Here is a 16,045-nt window from a genome sequence, read left to right on the forward strand (position 1 = left end):
GAGCATTTTTGTAGCACTCCCTCACGCACTTTTGTTGTCCAACGCACAAGTGCTTTGTTAAAAAAATATTGACTGGTTTTCATCTTCTAGCTCGTCCAAGGCATGGAGCTCACAGGCTAGATGTGCCTCCGCCCCCAGCTCGTCCAGGATTCGAAGTCGCCGGTCGCCGGCTTGCCGTGCCTCCGCCCCCAGCTCGCCCCAGACGTGCAGCTCGTCAACAAGCTGCGCCTCCGCCCCCAACTAGGACTCGGCTCGCCGGCTTGCCGCGCCTCCGCCCCCAGCTCGCCCAAGACGTGCAGCTCGTCAACAAGCTGCGCCTCCGCTCGCCGGCTTGCCGTGCCTCCGCCCCAAGCTCGTCCCACACGCAGCTCGCCAGCTTGCCCGAGGTGTGCAGCTCGCCAGCTTGTTGCGCCTCCGCCTCCAGCTCGTCCGAGGCGTCTAGCTGCGCCTCCGGCTCCCAGCCGCTTCCTCTGCCCGCCGGGTATGCGCATTTCTGACGGTACGAATTCTATATGATTTGGTACTGCAATCTTCCAATTAGATAGTGCAGGGGACTCAAGAATTATGATGTTGCTTCCGTGCCTCTAGTGCTGGATGTGAATGCTTTAGGCTGGGGCTTGATTGATGGATCTACAGGAACGCATAATCTCTTTGTCCAATTTTGATTAATTTTTACAATTGTTTGTCTGGCTAATGGTGTTGTATTGTACATGCTAGTAATTATGTATCACCTCTTGGTTTATCAATACTTAGTGTTTGTACTGGGCTTCACAAGGATTATGTCCGTGTTTGGAGAGGCATAGTCTGTCAATGCTAGTGCCAACAATTGAAGAGAAGTAAACCGATTCTATAACCTGTGTAAAGACCGAATGAGTCATACTTTGGAAGCCATTCTGACAAGTATTTTTTCAGTCTTAGCAGCACTTCTTGTTCTGAACGTATGAGATACCCTTATTTGCAGGTGAACTGCAGATTACAAACCCCATGTTTAGGAGTATTAAACAGAGCATATGGAAACGACCGTTCAAGAATTGATTACATTGGCTCAAATCCAGGTCTGATGTATGCCATGCCATAAACAAACCATTTTTTCTACTTTCTCTCTTTTTCTACTTGACAATAATTCATGAGTACTATATATGGTCCTTCTTGAAATTACTGAATGCATGTCTACTGTGTGTAAGAATCACCGAGAGCTTGCACAATGCGGAGAAATAAATGCCTTCTCATTCGGTATCTTTGACGGAACAGAGAAATAAATGCCTTCTCATTCGGTATCTTTGACGGAACATGACATCTATGTATACCGGTGTATCTGAGAAATAATCTCCAATGAGGCGTTCATGACCAGCCTCCCTATCTCTATGAATGAATCTCCTCTTACCACTGTTGCGACGGCGACGACGGCTACGATTGGTACCAAGAAGTGCTCGGATGATGAATATGTTTGACTTTACATAGATAACAATGATGCAAGGAGTAAGTTCTTACCAGTCGTAGATTGTCTGCTTCTGTCCATGGTAAGCGGGGTTGCCCTCTTTCCGCGTCGTCATTGTCTTGGTCATCTCCGCCGCTGCCGCCGCCGCCTCCTGTTCCTCTTCCTCCTCCGCTTGGAACCGGTGTATGAAGCATTGTGAAAGCTTTCACATCCAGCTCCATACTCAGCCGAACCAGAGCTCAACAGATCCACAAAGCCAAAATCTGAATTCATTTTCTTGTTGGAGTTGTGCTATGCTACGGATGCTCAAAGACAGAAGTGTATATACAGAGGTATAGGACTTCTAGTCAGAACTCATCTGTATGGGCTCTCCGTGATCTATTGGAGTAATACAAATGGTCTCTGGCTTTGCAATCGGTCAAGGCTGAACATCCTAAACTGATCAGTCCACATGCCAACAGCCAGGGCCCTGCCAACAGCTTTGAACCATTAATTTGGAGTCAAAGGGATGGCACCGTGGACATGCATGTCGCAGGCTTTTTTTTTCTTTTATCACTTTTCCTATGGACATGTACGTTGCAGGCTTTCTCTTTCTTTATCCCATTCTCTATTGATTTCCCATCCGAGACTTTCCCATCCCTTGCTCTATCGACAGAGACACACGTGATATAGCAGTGGGCAAGCTATGGGCACAGCCCTTCTCTAAAATATAGGCAGCCAGAGAGAAGGTGAAAGAAGAGCGTGAGCAGGGCTCGGGCAAAGATGGCGACGGTGAGGTCCAGGCCCAGAGAAGACCACGGCGCGGGGGAACTCGAGGAGCGGGGTCGTCGGGCCGCATGGAGCGAGCAGCAGCGGCGACGGGTCGAACTTGTCCGGAGCCAGGCGGTGAGCATGACGCCGCGGTTCACCTCCCCATAATGGACGCGCGTGGCGGGAGCGCGCAGCGGCGGCGCTAGCGAGAGGGCGGCCGGGTGGTGCCACATCGGCGGGCTAGGCTGCGAGCGCGAGCGGGCAGCAGGTAGCGAGGAGCGAGCAGCGGCGGCAATGAGTCGAACTCATCCTTGCGGCGCTCCTACAGGAACCAGGCGGCGAGCTCGACGCGGTGGTCCGCCTCACCCGCGTGGACGCGCGCGCCGCGCCTCCCCCACCAGTCGGGGATCGTCCGAGGTATGGAACTCGCCAGTGGCTAGCTGCTCGTGGAGCTCGCCGTCGCCTATGCCTCCGCCTCCAGCTCTTCCAAGGCGTGCAGCTCGCCGGCTTGCTGCGCGCCTGCGCCTCCGCCCCCAGGTCCTCCGAGGGATGGAGCTCGCCGGATTGCTGCGCGCCTGCGTCTCCGCCCCCAGCTCGTTCGAGGTATGGAGCTCGCCGGCGGCTAGTTGCTCATGGAGCTCGCCAGTCGTCTACACTCCATCGACAGAGTCACAAGACTGCCTCTTTCCTCTGCTCCCATATCCCTTTCTTCAATTGAAGTTGCGCACAGCCAAGTCGCGTCGCTCTGCCGCTCGCGCCGCGCCTGCTACTGCTGCGGCTCGCGCCGCCACCACCGCCAGGCTCCTACGCGCCTGCTGCTGCCGCTCGCGCTGCCGCCGCCGCCAGTCTCCTCCGCGACTGCTGCTGTCGCTCTAGCCACCACGGCTCCCCTCCGTGCCTGCTGCTGCGCCGCCGCCGCCGTTCCCCTCCGCGCCTGCTGCTCTCGCGCCGCCGCCGCCGCAGCTCCACTCAAGGCTGCTGCTGCTCGTGGAATCGTGGTCTCGGTCCCCATGGACAAGGAGAGGAAAGAAGAAAGCAGGTCGTCGGGCCGCAGGGAGCGAGCAGCAAAGCCAGGGATAGAGCACCGTGTGGAGCACTCGACGGCAGTTTTTTTTGGAGGCACCGGGCGCCTCAAGCACTCTGTCCAGCTGACGTGGCAAAATAAACGGAAATAAATCTGGTTTTTTTCCTTAAGCACCTGTGTTGGTGATGCTCTTAGAACATGTACAATGCAAGGTGCTTACGAAAATAAACCACACACTTTTTTAAGCACCAGTGCTTATTTGTATAGAGGAGGTGCCAAGGTAAGCATCTGCTTAATCTAAATAAGCATCAGTGCTTAACAAAAACCGGTTAATTTTTCTAAGCACCCACCTAGACATCTTTCTAAGCACCCACCTAGACATCTTGCATTGTACATGCTCTTAGGATGCCAACAGCTGCGTACGTGAGTATCTAGCCGTGTCCGGTAGTCTTTTTTTTCTCAAAAGGGGTCCGGTAGTCTTTTCGTGAGTGCCGGAAAATGGCAAGGAGCTAGTTTTTTTGTTTTTTGAGCGAAAGGAGCTAGTTAATTGGGCTGGAAACACACGACCCATACACGCGACGGGCTTAGGAAAAAGGGCCGCGCAACCAAAATTGGCGTCCAACGGTTGAAGCTCTGCCTTCAGGAAGTTCTTCTATCTATACATACTAAAAAATACGAACCGTTCCTTCATCATGCGTTTTCATCGCCCGTCAAACTTCCTCGTCCGACGCGTTTCCACCCGTTTATTTCGTCCGCCCGACCCGCTGGCCCCAATCCCTCGGCCTCCCCGTCACGTCTTCTCCCTCCGTCTTCCTCTAGGTCGCCGCTGCCTCCTACAGTCCTGCCCCGATCCGTCCCCCGAATCCTCCTCAGCCGCATCCCCATCCGCCTCCGCACTGTGTGCCTCGGCCGCCGCCGCCTGCTGGCCTCCTCCCGCACCGCCTCCCTTGCCGTCGCCGCTACCTGCTGCAGCATAGGAGGCCGGAGGGGAAGGTGGCCATCGTTGGAGGAAGACGCGGCAGCCAAGGCGGTGCTTGCATGGAACGGTGTCCCGGCGGCGCGGGCCCCATGCATTGGTGGCCGGACGGCCATGGTGATGCCCCCGCGCGGTGGTGCCTCTAGTCGACGGCGACCTGGCGTCTGCCTCCATGTGACGTCGACCACACGGCTTGCTTTACTGAAGCTGAACCTGCTGTTTACGTAGCGTGCTGTTTGCCCAACCTGTTGAGAGTTTGGTGAAGCCTGAAACCTATTAGGAGTTTGGTGAAGCCTGAAACCTGCTAGGAGTTTGCTGAACATATAATCCTCTATCCCAAAGTGTTTTCTTACGATTATTTCAACTGATTTACTGCAACTATGTCTAGGACCTTGATCTGATCCGATAGAAGCTTCAGTGCATGCATATAGACTCCTGTTTAGAGGGCCTATTTATAAGGTGAGTATTCTCTGTGCATAATGGTGTAGCTCTTGATTTACACACACAAAAAGCATGATGTTCTCTTTTTTGTTGGCTTGGAACAAGCAAGTACTCCCTCAGATCCATATTAGTTGTCGAAATATTACATGTGTATATACGCCTTTTAGGCATAAATACATCCATATTTGGACAAAATTGAGACAATTAATATGGATCGGAGGGAGTAATAATATTCTTCGGTTTTCTTCTATCAGAATGGTAAAAACAAATGCACATGCAAGGGTGAGTAATTCATAGATGGACATAGGGGCTGCTACAGGAATTACTATGAAATGAGAGTTTGAATATATCCATTCTCTATAAAATTCTTGCTTGAACTCTTCGTTGAGATATCTTTATTACGTGATGTACCTAGGAGCAAACATTGTTGATTAGAGAAAGAGAAGGGGTCGTTTACCTCACTATCCTTCATTTTTTTGCCTGCAAAATGCATTGCCCTATTATTCTGTAGCTGCCCCAGAATCAAGAACAGTAACTCCAAGATATAGTCCCATCTATATCCATCTCCTGCAATTGCAAATTCTCAATCTTCTCACTCATGGCAACATCTAGAGTCCACCTTATTTCTGTGAACTCGCATATCTTTGAAGACACTGTGATCCTAAACGAGCGAAGCGGAGCGGACCGCAGCGGGCAGTACCAGCGCATGGGCACTGCCACGGGCAAGGCACCATGATCAAGAAAAAAAATCAATTTGTTCGAGCGGAGCGCAGCGAAGCGGCCACATGGCAACGCACGGGCACTTTGCTAGTTCTAAAAAAAAAATTCTTCTTCCTCGTGTGGACTGCCCAGCCCAGCCCGGAAAGGTACAGTACAGACTTTTGTTTGACGCTGATGTATCTCTTGGTAATTCTCAAAATTCGCTCAAAAAAATGTAATTCTCAAAAAAAATGTATCTTTTAGTAAAAGTGTTTTTAATTGATTAAAAAGGGAAGTGTTTCGCGACCGAAAACTAGGGATATAATCCACCTTTATCCCTCCCTAACAAACAACCGTCTAGGATTTATAGTGTTTTTTTTTTCAATTTAGAGTGAATAATACTTCTAAAAATATTAAAAAAACACCAGTGCCAGCCCGAGATTCACGATTACCAAGTTATATTGTAGGTTACGTATGGGATTGAAGGAAATATAACAATTAATAATGTTGGTAATTAATGCGGCCATGTCACGCCAACAAATGTTATAAAATGAGGTAGTCGTGGATGAACGGCGCGAACGTTGTCGAGTCGCCGCCGTCAACGCTCTGCCCAATGCCGACGATGATGTCTAACCCATCCTCAAGTGCCGTCGGCTGTCTCGAGTATGAGTAGACTCATAGATGGTCGGCGGGCGCGGATGCCGATGCTGACGCCACCGACGCATGTCCCCGGCTCGTCAGGGGACATAATAACCTCTTGGTTTCTTCCAATATCTCAGTTTTTGATTGGCTTGTGTGTGGTGTAGTTGAGGACCTGTGGAGTGTGACTAGTAGCTAGCACATGTCATATGATCTGTGATGGAATCGTGCTAGCTTATTTATAGGCCAAATCAATTGCTTAGGGACCAGAGAGTATAGGATGCATGACCCAGCCGATGGACGGATAGCTCGTATACAGAGCGTGATCCAACCGATTGAAATCAAGCGGGCTCCATCGATCATATGTTGCACTCGTACTTGCATCCAGTAATCACTATGCATGAGCCAACCGATCGTTGGATAGCGGTATGTGACTATGCGTGACCCAACCGAAACAAAGTATTCACTTCAATCCCAAATTGTTATCGAAATATTACATATATCTAAACGATTTATGAGAATAGATACATCCATGTTTGACAATAATTTAGAATCAGCTTCTTATTGAGAATTTCGTGGTAAAGCATCTCCTGATGTGCTTCTCAGCTTTATGTGTAAATGGAAAAGATGTTTTTAGAAAGTTAGAAGCAGCAAAAGTTGAAGCAAAAGCCCAAACAAACAGGGTCTTAGTACATAATGGACGACACTTTTTATGAATTGGAGAGAGTAACTTTGTACTAAGTCAAAAAAAATTAGTTTTTGTCAAATCTTAAGAGAATTTGACTTTGGATAGATTTATAAACTTGGTCAAATCTTAAATTCATATATACAAACAAAATATTTTGTCACGGGAAAAAAATGCTTTGTTTTTTCGTATGTGCCCCAATCAAAAAATTAAAACAAAATGGTACTACCATCTGCGATCAGCGTCCCGCTCTCACTGCGCTCTGGCCCCACATGGCAGGTGCTCAGCTAAAGCTGGTTGAAAACCGGCCAACCGTGTATCCAGAGCGAGCCACTCTGCAACGGCAAGCCCACGAAGCCCTGCTCCCCAAACCCGCGCCACCGCCACCATGCCGCCGCTGCCGCCGGCACTGCTGGACGAGCTCCTCGAGGAGGTCTTCCTCCGCCTGCCTCCGGACGAGCCAGACCACCTCGTCCGCGCCTCCTCCGTCTGCAGGCCGTGGCGCCGCGTCATCGCCGGCCGCGGATTCCGCCGCCGCTACCTCAAGTTCCACGGGGCGCCTCCCGTGCTGGGGCTCCTCTGTAACAGTTTCGTCCCCACCTCCGACCGTTTCGTCCCCACCTCCGCCTTCCGCCCCGCCGATCACCTCCTTCCCGGCTGGTTCGCCGTCGACTGCCGCCACGGCCGCGCCCTCTTCGTCCCCTCTCCCACCAGAATCAAGGATATCTCGGGGGACCTCCTCGTCTGGGACCCCCTGACGGGCGACCGGCGCCACGTGCCCTCGCCCGACATCAACATGGCCTTCGGATTGGGCTCCGGCGCGGCGGTGCTCTGCGCCGCTCAAGGCTGCGACCACTCCGGCTGCCATGGAGGTCCGTTCCGTGTGGCCGTCGTGTCCACCGATGCAGCCAAGCAAGAGATATCCTCGCGCCTCTACTCTTCAGAGACCGGCACCTGGAGCCAAGTAACCTCAGTTCATCACCCCCATTCATGGGCCAATCACATGCCTAGCGTCCTCGTCGGCGATGCGTTGTACTTCGCAGTCATGAAGAACCAGATCATCGAGTACAGACTCGGTACCCTTCGCTTGTCACTCTCCGATTTGCTGCCTGATGGTAAGGCCATGTTCCTTGGGTTGCTCATGATGGCAGAAGGTGGTGGGCTGGGATTCGCGAAAACGGACGGTTCAACCCTAACCCTGTGGTCGAGGGAGACCGACCCCAATGGAGCTCCAGGATGGGCGCAACACCGGGTGATCAATCTCGAGACATTGCTCCCTCGCAGCGACCTCTGGTTTGTGCCGGGCGCGACCAAGGTGCTTGGTTTCGCTGAGGGCACCAAAGCCATTTTCGTGGGCATATTTGGTAGTGTCTACGTGATTGAACTCAAGTAAGGGCGAGCGAGGAAGGTGTTTGATGAGGCAATGATAGTCTTTCCCTACACGAGCTTTCCAGGTACCAACTCATGCATATAATGGTTTTGTGCATGTGTGGATTTACATTGTGCCACTTGTTTGGTACTTGTGGCTCGTGAGTAAGCAAAATGTAGGCTGAGGCGAAACTGATTCATCAACTAGCTGACTTCTTGTTTCTTAATTCTTGCAACAATGGAAGCAGCTCGTAGGCCAGGGGCAATGAGGTTATGTTTCAACTGTTTCGCAAGGCCTAATTTCTAGAGCAAAGGTTTATGGATCAAGGGATACTTGGTAGTAGTGATTTTAGATATATCACAAGTGTGGATCTGGATATGTGAGATTACTGCTGGTCTTTTTTTCTCTTTTTTCTTTTGACCAAAGATTACAGCTGGTCTTAGTCTTGCTTTATGGAACTTTATTTAAGAGCTTGTTATATTTGGTAGCTTTCTCGTTGGTGTCAAGTTCTATAAGGGCTTATATTTGTAATCAAGCCAGTAAAACCACCATATATAACCCTCCTTTATCTATAGCTTGAAATGTCAGCTTGCAATGAAACGACACCACTACTACAAAAACGTATATATGTGACGACATATTAGTGTCGGGTGCAGCCTGCCTGCCACTGATGTCGAGCATCAGTGACGGGTGGTCACGCGCCGGCCATTGATAAATAGCTGCAGACTTGCAATTTTGGACCCGACAGACATCAGTGGCGGGCTCTGCTCATGACCGCCACTAATGGACACAAGTGAAAAACTGCAAAATTCAGAAAAACATACATCAGTGGCGGGCCTCGCGTATAGGCCCGCCACTGATGATCCCTGGGACCTATGAAAATTGAAAAAATCATAACTAATTCATAAAAAAATCATAAAAATGTGATTCTTTTTGCTAAAGTCTTATTTTTTCTTGATTAACATATTGGAACAATAATACCATATGGTGACATTTGAAAAATGGCCTATGTAATACAATCTTGTTATTTCCCGTAGTTAAACTTTTCACACAAAGTAGAACTTGTTTCTTTGCTAATGTCCAAAGGTTTTGAAAATTCTGCACCAAATGTACTAGTATTAGGTATGAATGTTTATGTGTTTCGGAAAACGGGGCATTTTGTGAAGCAAATACAAATAAAATGGTTAAAAATGGCACATATCAAGTTTCCAAAAATAGTAGACCACATTGATGAACTCATAGACCAATTTACTTATTTAGAATATTTGTAAATTAGATGAAAATGAAGAATACAAATTATGAACCCATCAGTGTCGACTCATGCTGTGATACCCGCCACTAATGGCCATTTAGGCCCAGCCCAGCCCGAGGGCCCTAGGGTTTGGAGGGATACCCTATAAAAGCTAGCCTCATCTCCCCCATCCCCAATCTTTCCTCCCCTAGCCGCCACATGCTTATCTCTCCCTCTGCCCTCCCCATCTCTCACCCTGTCTACCTCCTACACGAACAGCCCTATCTCCTTCCTCACCAGCGCCACTGCCCCTCCTCCCTCACTGTGATTCCCTCTCCTCCTCCCACACCAGCGGCCGGCGACGACAGAGCGCGTATGGAGGAGCAGCAGCGTCGCCGGGTACGCATCTCTCCCTCTCTCTCGTTTTTTTCTTCTAAATCTCACTTTCTCTCTCGTAGATTTCTTGGTTGGTGGCCGGCTCGGCGTGCAATTTTGGCAAGCAACAAGTTAGCCGGATTATTTGGTGATTTGTTTTTGTATACAAATTTGTATATAGAATCTCTAATTCCGGATTTAAGTGATTTGTTGTGGTGTCAAGATACTGCTTGTATGTATATACAGATTTGCCAACCCGCAGCCTCCTCGACCAACGCCTGGAGGACAAGCGGCTTGCGGGACCTGGAGCAGCGGCGGCGCGTGGCGCTTGGAGGAGCAGCTGACGGCCATGACGCCGGATGTGGCCGCCCTGACAATTATGCCAGCAATTTGTGTGCAATTAGAACAAAATAAACATGGCTAGCATATAATTATATGCTAGCCATGAGTTTTTTTTAATTATGGCCACAACTCATCATTGTCGGTCCCTACTTGTGCCCGCCACTACGTGTACCACATCAGTGACGGTCCGTAGGCCCGTTACTGATGTTCAGTACATTAGTGACAGGAAGTTAGTGACGGGCGGCCCGCCCGTTACTGATAACCGTTTCTGTAGTAGTGCGCCCGGGTATAAATGACTACATTTGTCTAAAGTTGTCTATCCTCAAGAAAGTAAGTGCATGAAAGTGGCAATTCTTAATGACATAATATATTATGCACAGAGTCACTCCTAGTTAATTTGGTTTCCCTTCAATTTTCCCTTGCTTAAAAATGACAACATCTAATTTCGAACTTATTGAATTATGATCATGTAAAACCAGATATCTCATTTCTCTATGTTCCTATGCTGTTTGCACTGTATCTTTTCAGTAACAGTATGTTCCTATGTTTTCTGTACTGTATCTTTTCAGGGTTTTTTTTCTAGGGTTACATTGGCAATGAGAATAGAGTGATGTAGCTACCAGGTTGTATTGGTAGTCCCAAGTTGTAGTTTCGACCATTTCTTAAAAGTAGCCAAGTTTTGCTCAAAATTTGAATGTGCATGGTTCTGAAGTACTGAGAAAGCTGAAGGAATTCTTGGACAAGTGTGGGACTGTGAACTGACATGGTTTAACACTATGTGAGCTGCATGTCTGTGTCAAGGATTCAAGGTAATACGCTCAAAACGTGACTCTGTATAGTAAGTTAATTTTTCTTGTGTCGTGATTCCTTTTATGCATCTTGTTCAGTTGTACTTGAGCTGTTTCCAGGGTGCCATTTTGAACAATGGACCTCATATCTCCCGTTATCCACTCTTTCAGAAAACAAGGCTCACTCAGAAACGTTTGGAGGAATCTGAAACAGGTTTGGTGGTTTATCCTCGGAAGGATGAAACATTGGGGGATGTTTTTTGCCCCCGGGGCGATGGCGCCGGAGGTGATGAGGCTCTCGAAGCTGCCGATCTGGTCGGACAGCGTGGGCGCGCCGCGTGGCACCGGGTACACGCCGGAGGTGGCGGCCGGGAAGTTCATCCCCGTCGGGTCGCAGTTGCCGTACGTTCGCCCCCGTTGAGGCGTACGCGTACGGCGGCGGCGACTTGTTGAAACCCATCATGGCCGCTGCAATTAATATATACACGCAAATTATGTAAGATCCAACATGATCAATTGGTACGTACGCACGAATGCCGATTAATGCATGCATGCATGCGCATGGATCAATGTAAGGTGGGTATAATCAAGATTAAGCAAAGTATTATATTAGTACACTGCAGGGCCGGCAAAGATCAAGTATATATCAAGGTATTAATTAATTAATTAATGCACGCATCGATATATATAATTAAAAACAAATCGATCTAATCAAGACTTGAGTAAAAAAATAATGACCAGCATATATAAAAGTTGGATCGATCCGATCAAGATCAAAGCAAGAAAGAAAAAAGATTAATCCAAGGTTTTTTTCTCGAGAGGAAAAGATTAATCCAAGGTAATTAAGGTAGATGATCAGTAGCAATCCTGGGCCGTGCGGGTAACAAACAAACCGGCCGAAGAGTAAGTATTCGTCCTCCTTATCTCTTCTCCCTCCCGTGTAAGTGTAACAAACCATGACGTTGTGACTCCGGGCTGTAGTTAGGTTGGCATGGTATTTCTTGAGGCGTTGCTTCTATGAAGGAGACGGCGCCGTGTCGGAATAATTTGCCTCTACTCTTCCTCCATCTTGACGTCGCTCCAACGGGTGGCATCAAGGGGCAGGCGGCCTGGTTGTCTTGCCGATCTTTGGATCCAGCGAGATTCGTGTCTCGTGGTCAGCAATCGGCACTTTTGCGAGTAGCGATAATGTTAGTTGTTGTAATTGTGTTTGCTGTCTTGCAATTGGATGTGTGGATGATGGCAGGCAGCGGCGTTCCTCTTCCTCTTCTTCGACTGTGTTGGATGAAGATGACGGCGTTGAGTTCTGGTGACCATGGGGAAGATTCCCAGCCGACGTGCCACAAAGTTTCTGTCTCGTTGCTTGCGACGGTCCGGTTCATCGGTTCGGAAAGCATCCTTGTATGTAGGCCTGGCTAACGAGCGCGCTCGGTTCGTTAAGAGCTCGGTTCGTTAAGCTTGGTTCGTTAAGCGCTCGGATCGTTAAGATCGTTAACCTTAACGATCTCCAACAATAGTTCGGCTCGGTTCGATAAAAGCTCGCGAGCGCTCGTTAAGATCGTTAAAAACTCTTTAACAGAAATAGCTCAAAAGCTAGCTGATCTAAAAAATTTGGCATGACCTATTTGCGTGGGGTAAATTCCGACAACAAACAAATTATATCAAACTGACAGTTAGGTGACAATGCTATAGAGATTGAAAATAACACATCAGATGAGCAGTTCAAGTGTTCACACAAGACAGTAGCAAAATAAGGACCTATTCCAGAGTCCAGACTTCCATTCCAATCACACAAGAATCAAGATAGGCTCACAGTCTCACTCGCAGACTTCCATGCTTGTAGTTGTACTTCTAGGGCGCCGTCCCTGTGTTTGCTTCTCCTTCTCCTTCTCCATGCGCCTGGATCCCTGGATGGGAACCGGCCGGCGGCCGGCGGGGGACTGGATAGAGGCAGAGCCAGATCCGGTGGGGGCGGATCCGGAGTCGGAGGCGGCTGGTGGGGGTGGGGACTGGGGAGGGACCGCCGCGCCGCCGCCAGTTGCTTCGGGTCGATGAGACGACGAGATCGGGAATTCGGGATCGAGTGTGACTGGGAGAGACGACGAGTCGACGAGAGTACGAGACACGAGAGAGAGCGAGATGGGCCGCAACCGCAAGGCCTGGTTCGGTGGTTCCTGGCCTCCTGTGCGTGACGCGCTTCATAACGAGCCTAACGAGAGCTCGGTGAGTCGCTCGTTAAGATCGTTAACACTAACGATCTGAAACTGATGTTCGGTTCAGTTGTTCGGTTTGGTTTTTGACTAACGAACCGAACTCTTAACGAACCAAACTCGCGAGCCCTCGTTAAGATTGTTAAGCAACGAATTTTTTGTCCAGGCCTACTTGTATGCGAAGGTGCTCTCCCAGATCTTGGTATGGAGGTTGTTTTCCCCTTTTTTCGTGCTGCCATGATGGCGTTGAAGGACGTGGGTGGATGACGGTTCGGCGAGGGACAAGTTTCTCCAAGAATAAAATTCTATTTTTACTTTTTGCCAGGTGGGATAAAGTTGTTTGACAATCATGTTTTATTTCTTGTCGTGACTATATGGTTGCTTAAAAAAATATACAAACTCCACAGGAGAGGTCGAAACCCTCGCCGCGGCACCGCCGCCACCGCCGCCGCTGCTGGACGAGCTCCTCGAGGAGGTCTTCCTCCGCCTCCCGCCGGACGAGCCACACCACCTCGCCCGCGCCTCCGCCGTCTGCAAGCCGTGGCGCCGCCTCATCGCCGGCCGCGGGTTCCGCCGCCGCTACCTCAAGTTCCACGGGGCGCCTCCCGTGCTGGGGCTCATCCATAACGGCGGCCGTTCCGACGCCCGTCTCGTCCCCACCTCCGCCGCCTCCCGCCGTTTTCGTCCCCGCGGCCTTTTCGCCGTTGACTGCCGCCATGGCCGCGCCCTTTTCGTCCGCTCTGGCCGACAAGAACTCATAGTTGCTCTTCAGGCACGAAAGGGCCTCCTCCTCGTCTGGGACCCCGTGACGGCATACCAGACCCGCGTCCCTCCGCCCAACATGAGATACACGTCGGGCTTCGGCGCGGCGGTGCTCTGCGCCGCTCAAGGCTGCGACCACTCCGGCTGCCAAGGAGGGCCGTTCCTTGTGGCCGTCGTGGCCGTCGGTCAGGACCCAGAGATATGCGCCCGCCTCTACTCTTCAGAGACTGGCACATGGAGCCAAGTAACCTCGGTTCATCACCCCCATCCCCTATGCTCCAAACTTATGCGTAGCATCCTTGTGGGCGATGCATTGTGCTTCACAAGCGTCAGTAACCAAATCATCGAGTACCGACTCGGTACCCGTCGCTTGTCTCTCATCGATTTGCCGCCTGAGCCTGAGGGTATCCCTGGGAGGCTCGTCATGGCACAAGATGGTGGTTTGGGATTTGCTAAGTCGGATGGTGCAACACTAACCTTGTGGTCGAGGGCCGCCAGCCCCAATGGAGCTCTAGGATGGGCAAAACACCGGGTCGTCAATCTTGAGACACTGCTCCCTCGCGGCGCCCTCTCGTCTGAGACCATGGTGATTGGTTTCGCTGAGGGCACCCAAGTCATTTTCGTCGGCGCATCTGCTAGTGTTTGATTCATCAACTAGCTCACTTTTGTTTTCTAAATTCTTGCAGCAATGGAAGCAGCTCGTACAGGCCAGGGGCAATGAGGTTGTGTTTCAACTGTTTGGCAAGGCCTGATAATTTCTAGAGCAAAGGCTTATGGATCAAGGGACAGGTGGTAGACTGGTAGGAGTAGTGATCTTAGATACTCCCTCTGATCGAACCATAAAAAGTGTCTTGGATTTAGTCAAAAGTTAGTACAATTTCCAACTTATTGGTTTATTATCATGCAAAACCCGATATCTCATTTATTTCTGAAGTTGAACTACATTATGTTCCAATGCTGTCTGCACTGTATCTTTTCGGTAACAGTATGTTCCTATACGTACTTTCTGATATCTTTTCAGTTTTCTTTCCTAAGTGTTACATTGGAAGTGAGGATAGAGTGATGTAGCTACCAGGTTGTATTGGTAGTCCCAAGTTGTAGTTTCGGCCATTTCTTCAAAGTAGCCAAGTTATGCTCCTAGTTTGATTGTGCATGGTTCTGAAGTACTGAGAAAGCTGAAGGAATTCTTGGACAAGCGTGGAACTGTGAACTGACATGGTTAAACTATGTGAGCTGCATGTCTATGTCAAGGATTCAAGGTAATAATTCGCTCAAAACGTGACTCTGTATAGTAAGTTATTTTTTCTTCCTTGGGACTCATAGTAAGGATTTATCCTGTCGTGCTTCCTTTTATGCATCATGTGCTTGAGCTGTTTCCAGGGTTTGCAATTTTGAACAATGGACCAGCTGTTATCCACTCTCTTTCATAAAAACAAGGCTAACTCAGAAACGTTTGGAGCAATCTGGAACCATGGCTGAATCTGAAACAGGTTTGGTGGTTTATCCTCAGAACGGTGAAACATTGGAGGATATTTTTTGGCCAAGGACTTGCTGTTGGTTCAGTTGTAGCTGTTCTCATGTTCTCATATGAGCCGCTGTGTGCTGTTGTATCTAGTATGGGGTATGGCAGAGAGGCTAACTGCTAGCTGTTTCTCGTTTGTAATTTGGTGGGTGTTCTTTTGGTTGCCCTACAAGAACTGTCCTTTGATGCATCGTTACAAAAAGTGTCCTTTGATGCATCGTTATGTGGCAGAGCTACTACTTATACTTCCTGCTGTGCTGCGTGATTAATGATAAATTCAGTCTATGTTCGTCATGTTTCTTCAGGTGCAGAGTGTACTTTTGTCCAACCATTTCTTGTTGGGAGCTGATTTTTGTTCCTTTCTCCAGCTAACCTTGAGGTGTATCCCATCACATAAATAATAAGCAAATATGCATAAGAACTGAAATTAAAATGAACCACTGTTGAACTATAGCTTGTACCAATGCAGAGGTACGGTCTTATTTGAGGATTCCGACTTCAGAATTCGAATATAAGCATCAGTTTGAAAACAAAAATATACGGGCATTCAGAATTCCAACATAGCATCAGTTTGACAACAAAAATATACTGGCATAGTGCTTCAAGATGCTCTTATCTTGCCTTGTTTTCTTTTTCCTGTGAGAGAATGTCTGCAAGTACCTCTCAACATCTCGGAAAAAGGGAGGCCAAATTCATCCAAGTCAGCATGTGATGTCAACCAGGAAAAGAGTTGCGAAAATTTGGTCACAGAAACTGCATGCAGGTCACTGAATGGGCAAAGATTTAATTGTTGC

General features: G+C 49.1%; 2 protein-coding genes and 1 long non-coding RNA gene across 4 annotated transcripts; all 3 read left to right on the forward strand.

The window, feature by feature from the left end:
- The first annotated feature begins 7,040 nt into the window (after nt 1-7,040).
- On the forward strand, nt 7,041-8,045 carry LOC100822187. The gene has a single exon (XM_003561446.1). It carries the CDS (start codon nt 7,041-7,043, stop codon nt 8,043-8,045), a length of 1,005 nt encoding a protein of 334 aa, XP_003561494.1.
- Nucleotides 8,046-9,444: 1,399 nt separating this feature from the next.
- On the forward strand, nt 9,445-11,374 carry LOC104581751. 2 transcript variants are annotated; one of them, XR_002962384.1, is made up of 3 exons: nt 9,445-9,775; nt 9,874-10,778; nt 10,929-11,374. It is a non-coding gene; the product is annotated as an uncharacterized LOC104581751 (long non-coding RNA). The 2 variants fall into 2 exon arrangements; XR_729878.3 differs by having other exon boundaries at nt 9,445-10,778.
- Nucleotides 11,375-12,896: 1,522 nt separating this feature from the next.
- On the forward strand, nt 12,897-15,549 carry LOC100822501. Its single transcript, XM_024458775.1, has 4 exons — nt 12,897-12,980; nt 13,134-13,169; nt 13,341-14,315; nt 14,416-15,549. Exons 1-4 carry the CDS (start codon nt 12,897-12,899, stop codon nt 14,479-14,481), a joined length of 1,161 nt encoding a protein of 386 aa, XP_024314543.1. The 3' UTR covers nt 14,482-15,549.
- The last annotated feature ends 496 nt before the right edge of the window (nt 15,550-16,045 follow it).

This window comes from Brachypodium distachyon, chromosome 1 (genome assembly GCF_000005505.3).
Source record: "Brachypodium distachyon strain Bd21 chromosome 1, Brachypodium_distachyon_v3.0, whole genome shotgun sequence".
NCBI lineage: Eukaryota > Viridiplantae > Streptophyta > Magnoliopsida > Poales > Poaceae > Brachypodium > Brachypodium distachyon.

What these genes read in the sequence shown, in the direction of transcription:
- LOC100822187 (XM_003561446.1), top strand. Translation starts at nt 7,041, where the DNA reads ATGCCGCCGCTGCCGCCGGCACTGCTGGACGAGCTCCTCGAGGAGGTC.
- LOC100822501 (XM_024458775.1), top strand. Translation starts at nt 12,897, where the DNA reads ATGGGCCGCAACCGCAAGGCCTGGTTCGGTGGTTCCTGGCCTCCTGTG. An exon ending in ACGAGCCTAACGAGAGCTCG is followed by an intron (nt 12,981 to 13,133) that starts GTGAGTCGCTCG and finishes TTTTTTGTCCAG; the next exon opens with GCCTACTTGTATGCGAAGGT. An exon ending in AGGTGCTCTCCCAGATCTTG is followed by an intron (nt 13,170 to 13,340) that starts GTATGGAGGTTG and finishes TTGTCGTGACTA; the next exon opens with TATGGTTGCTTAAAAAAATA.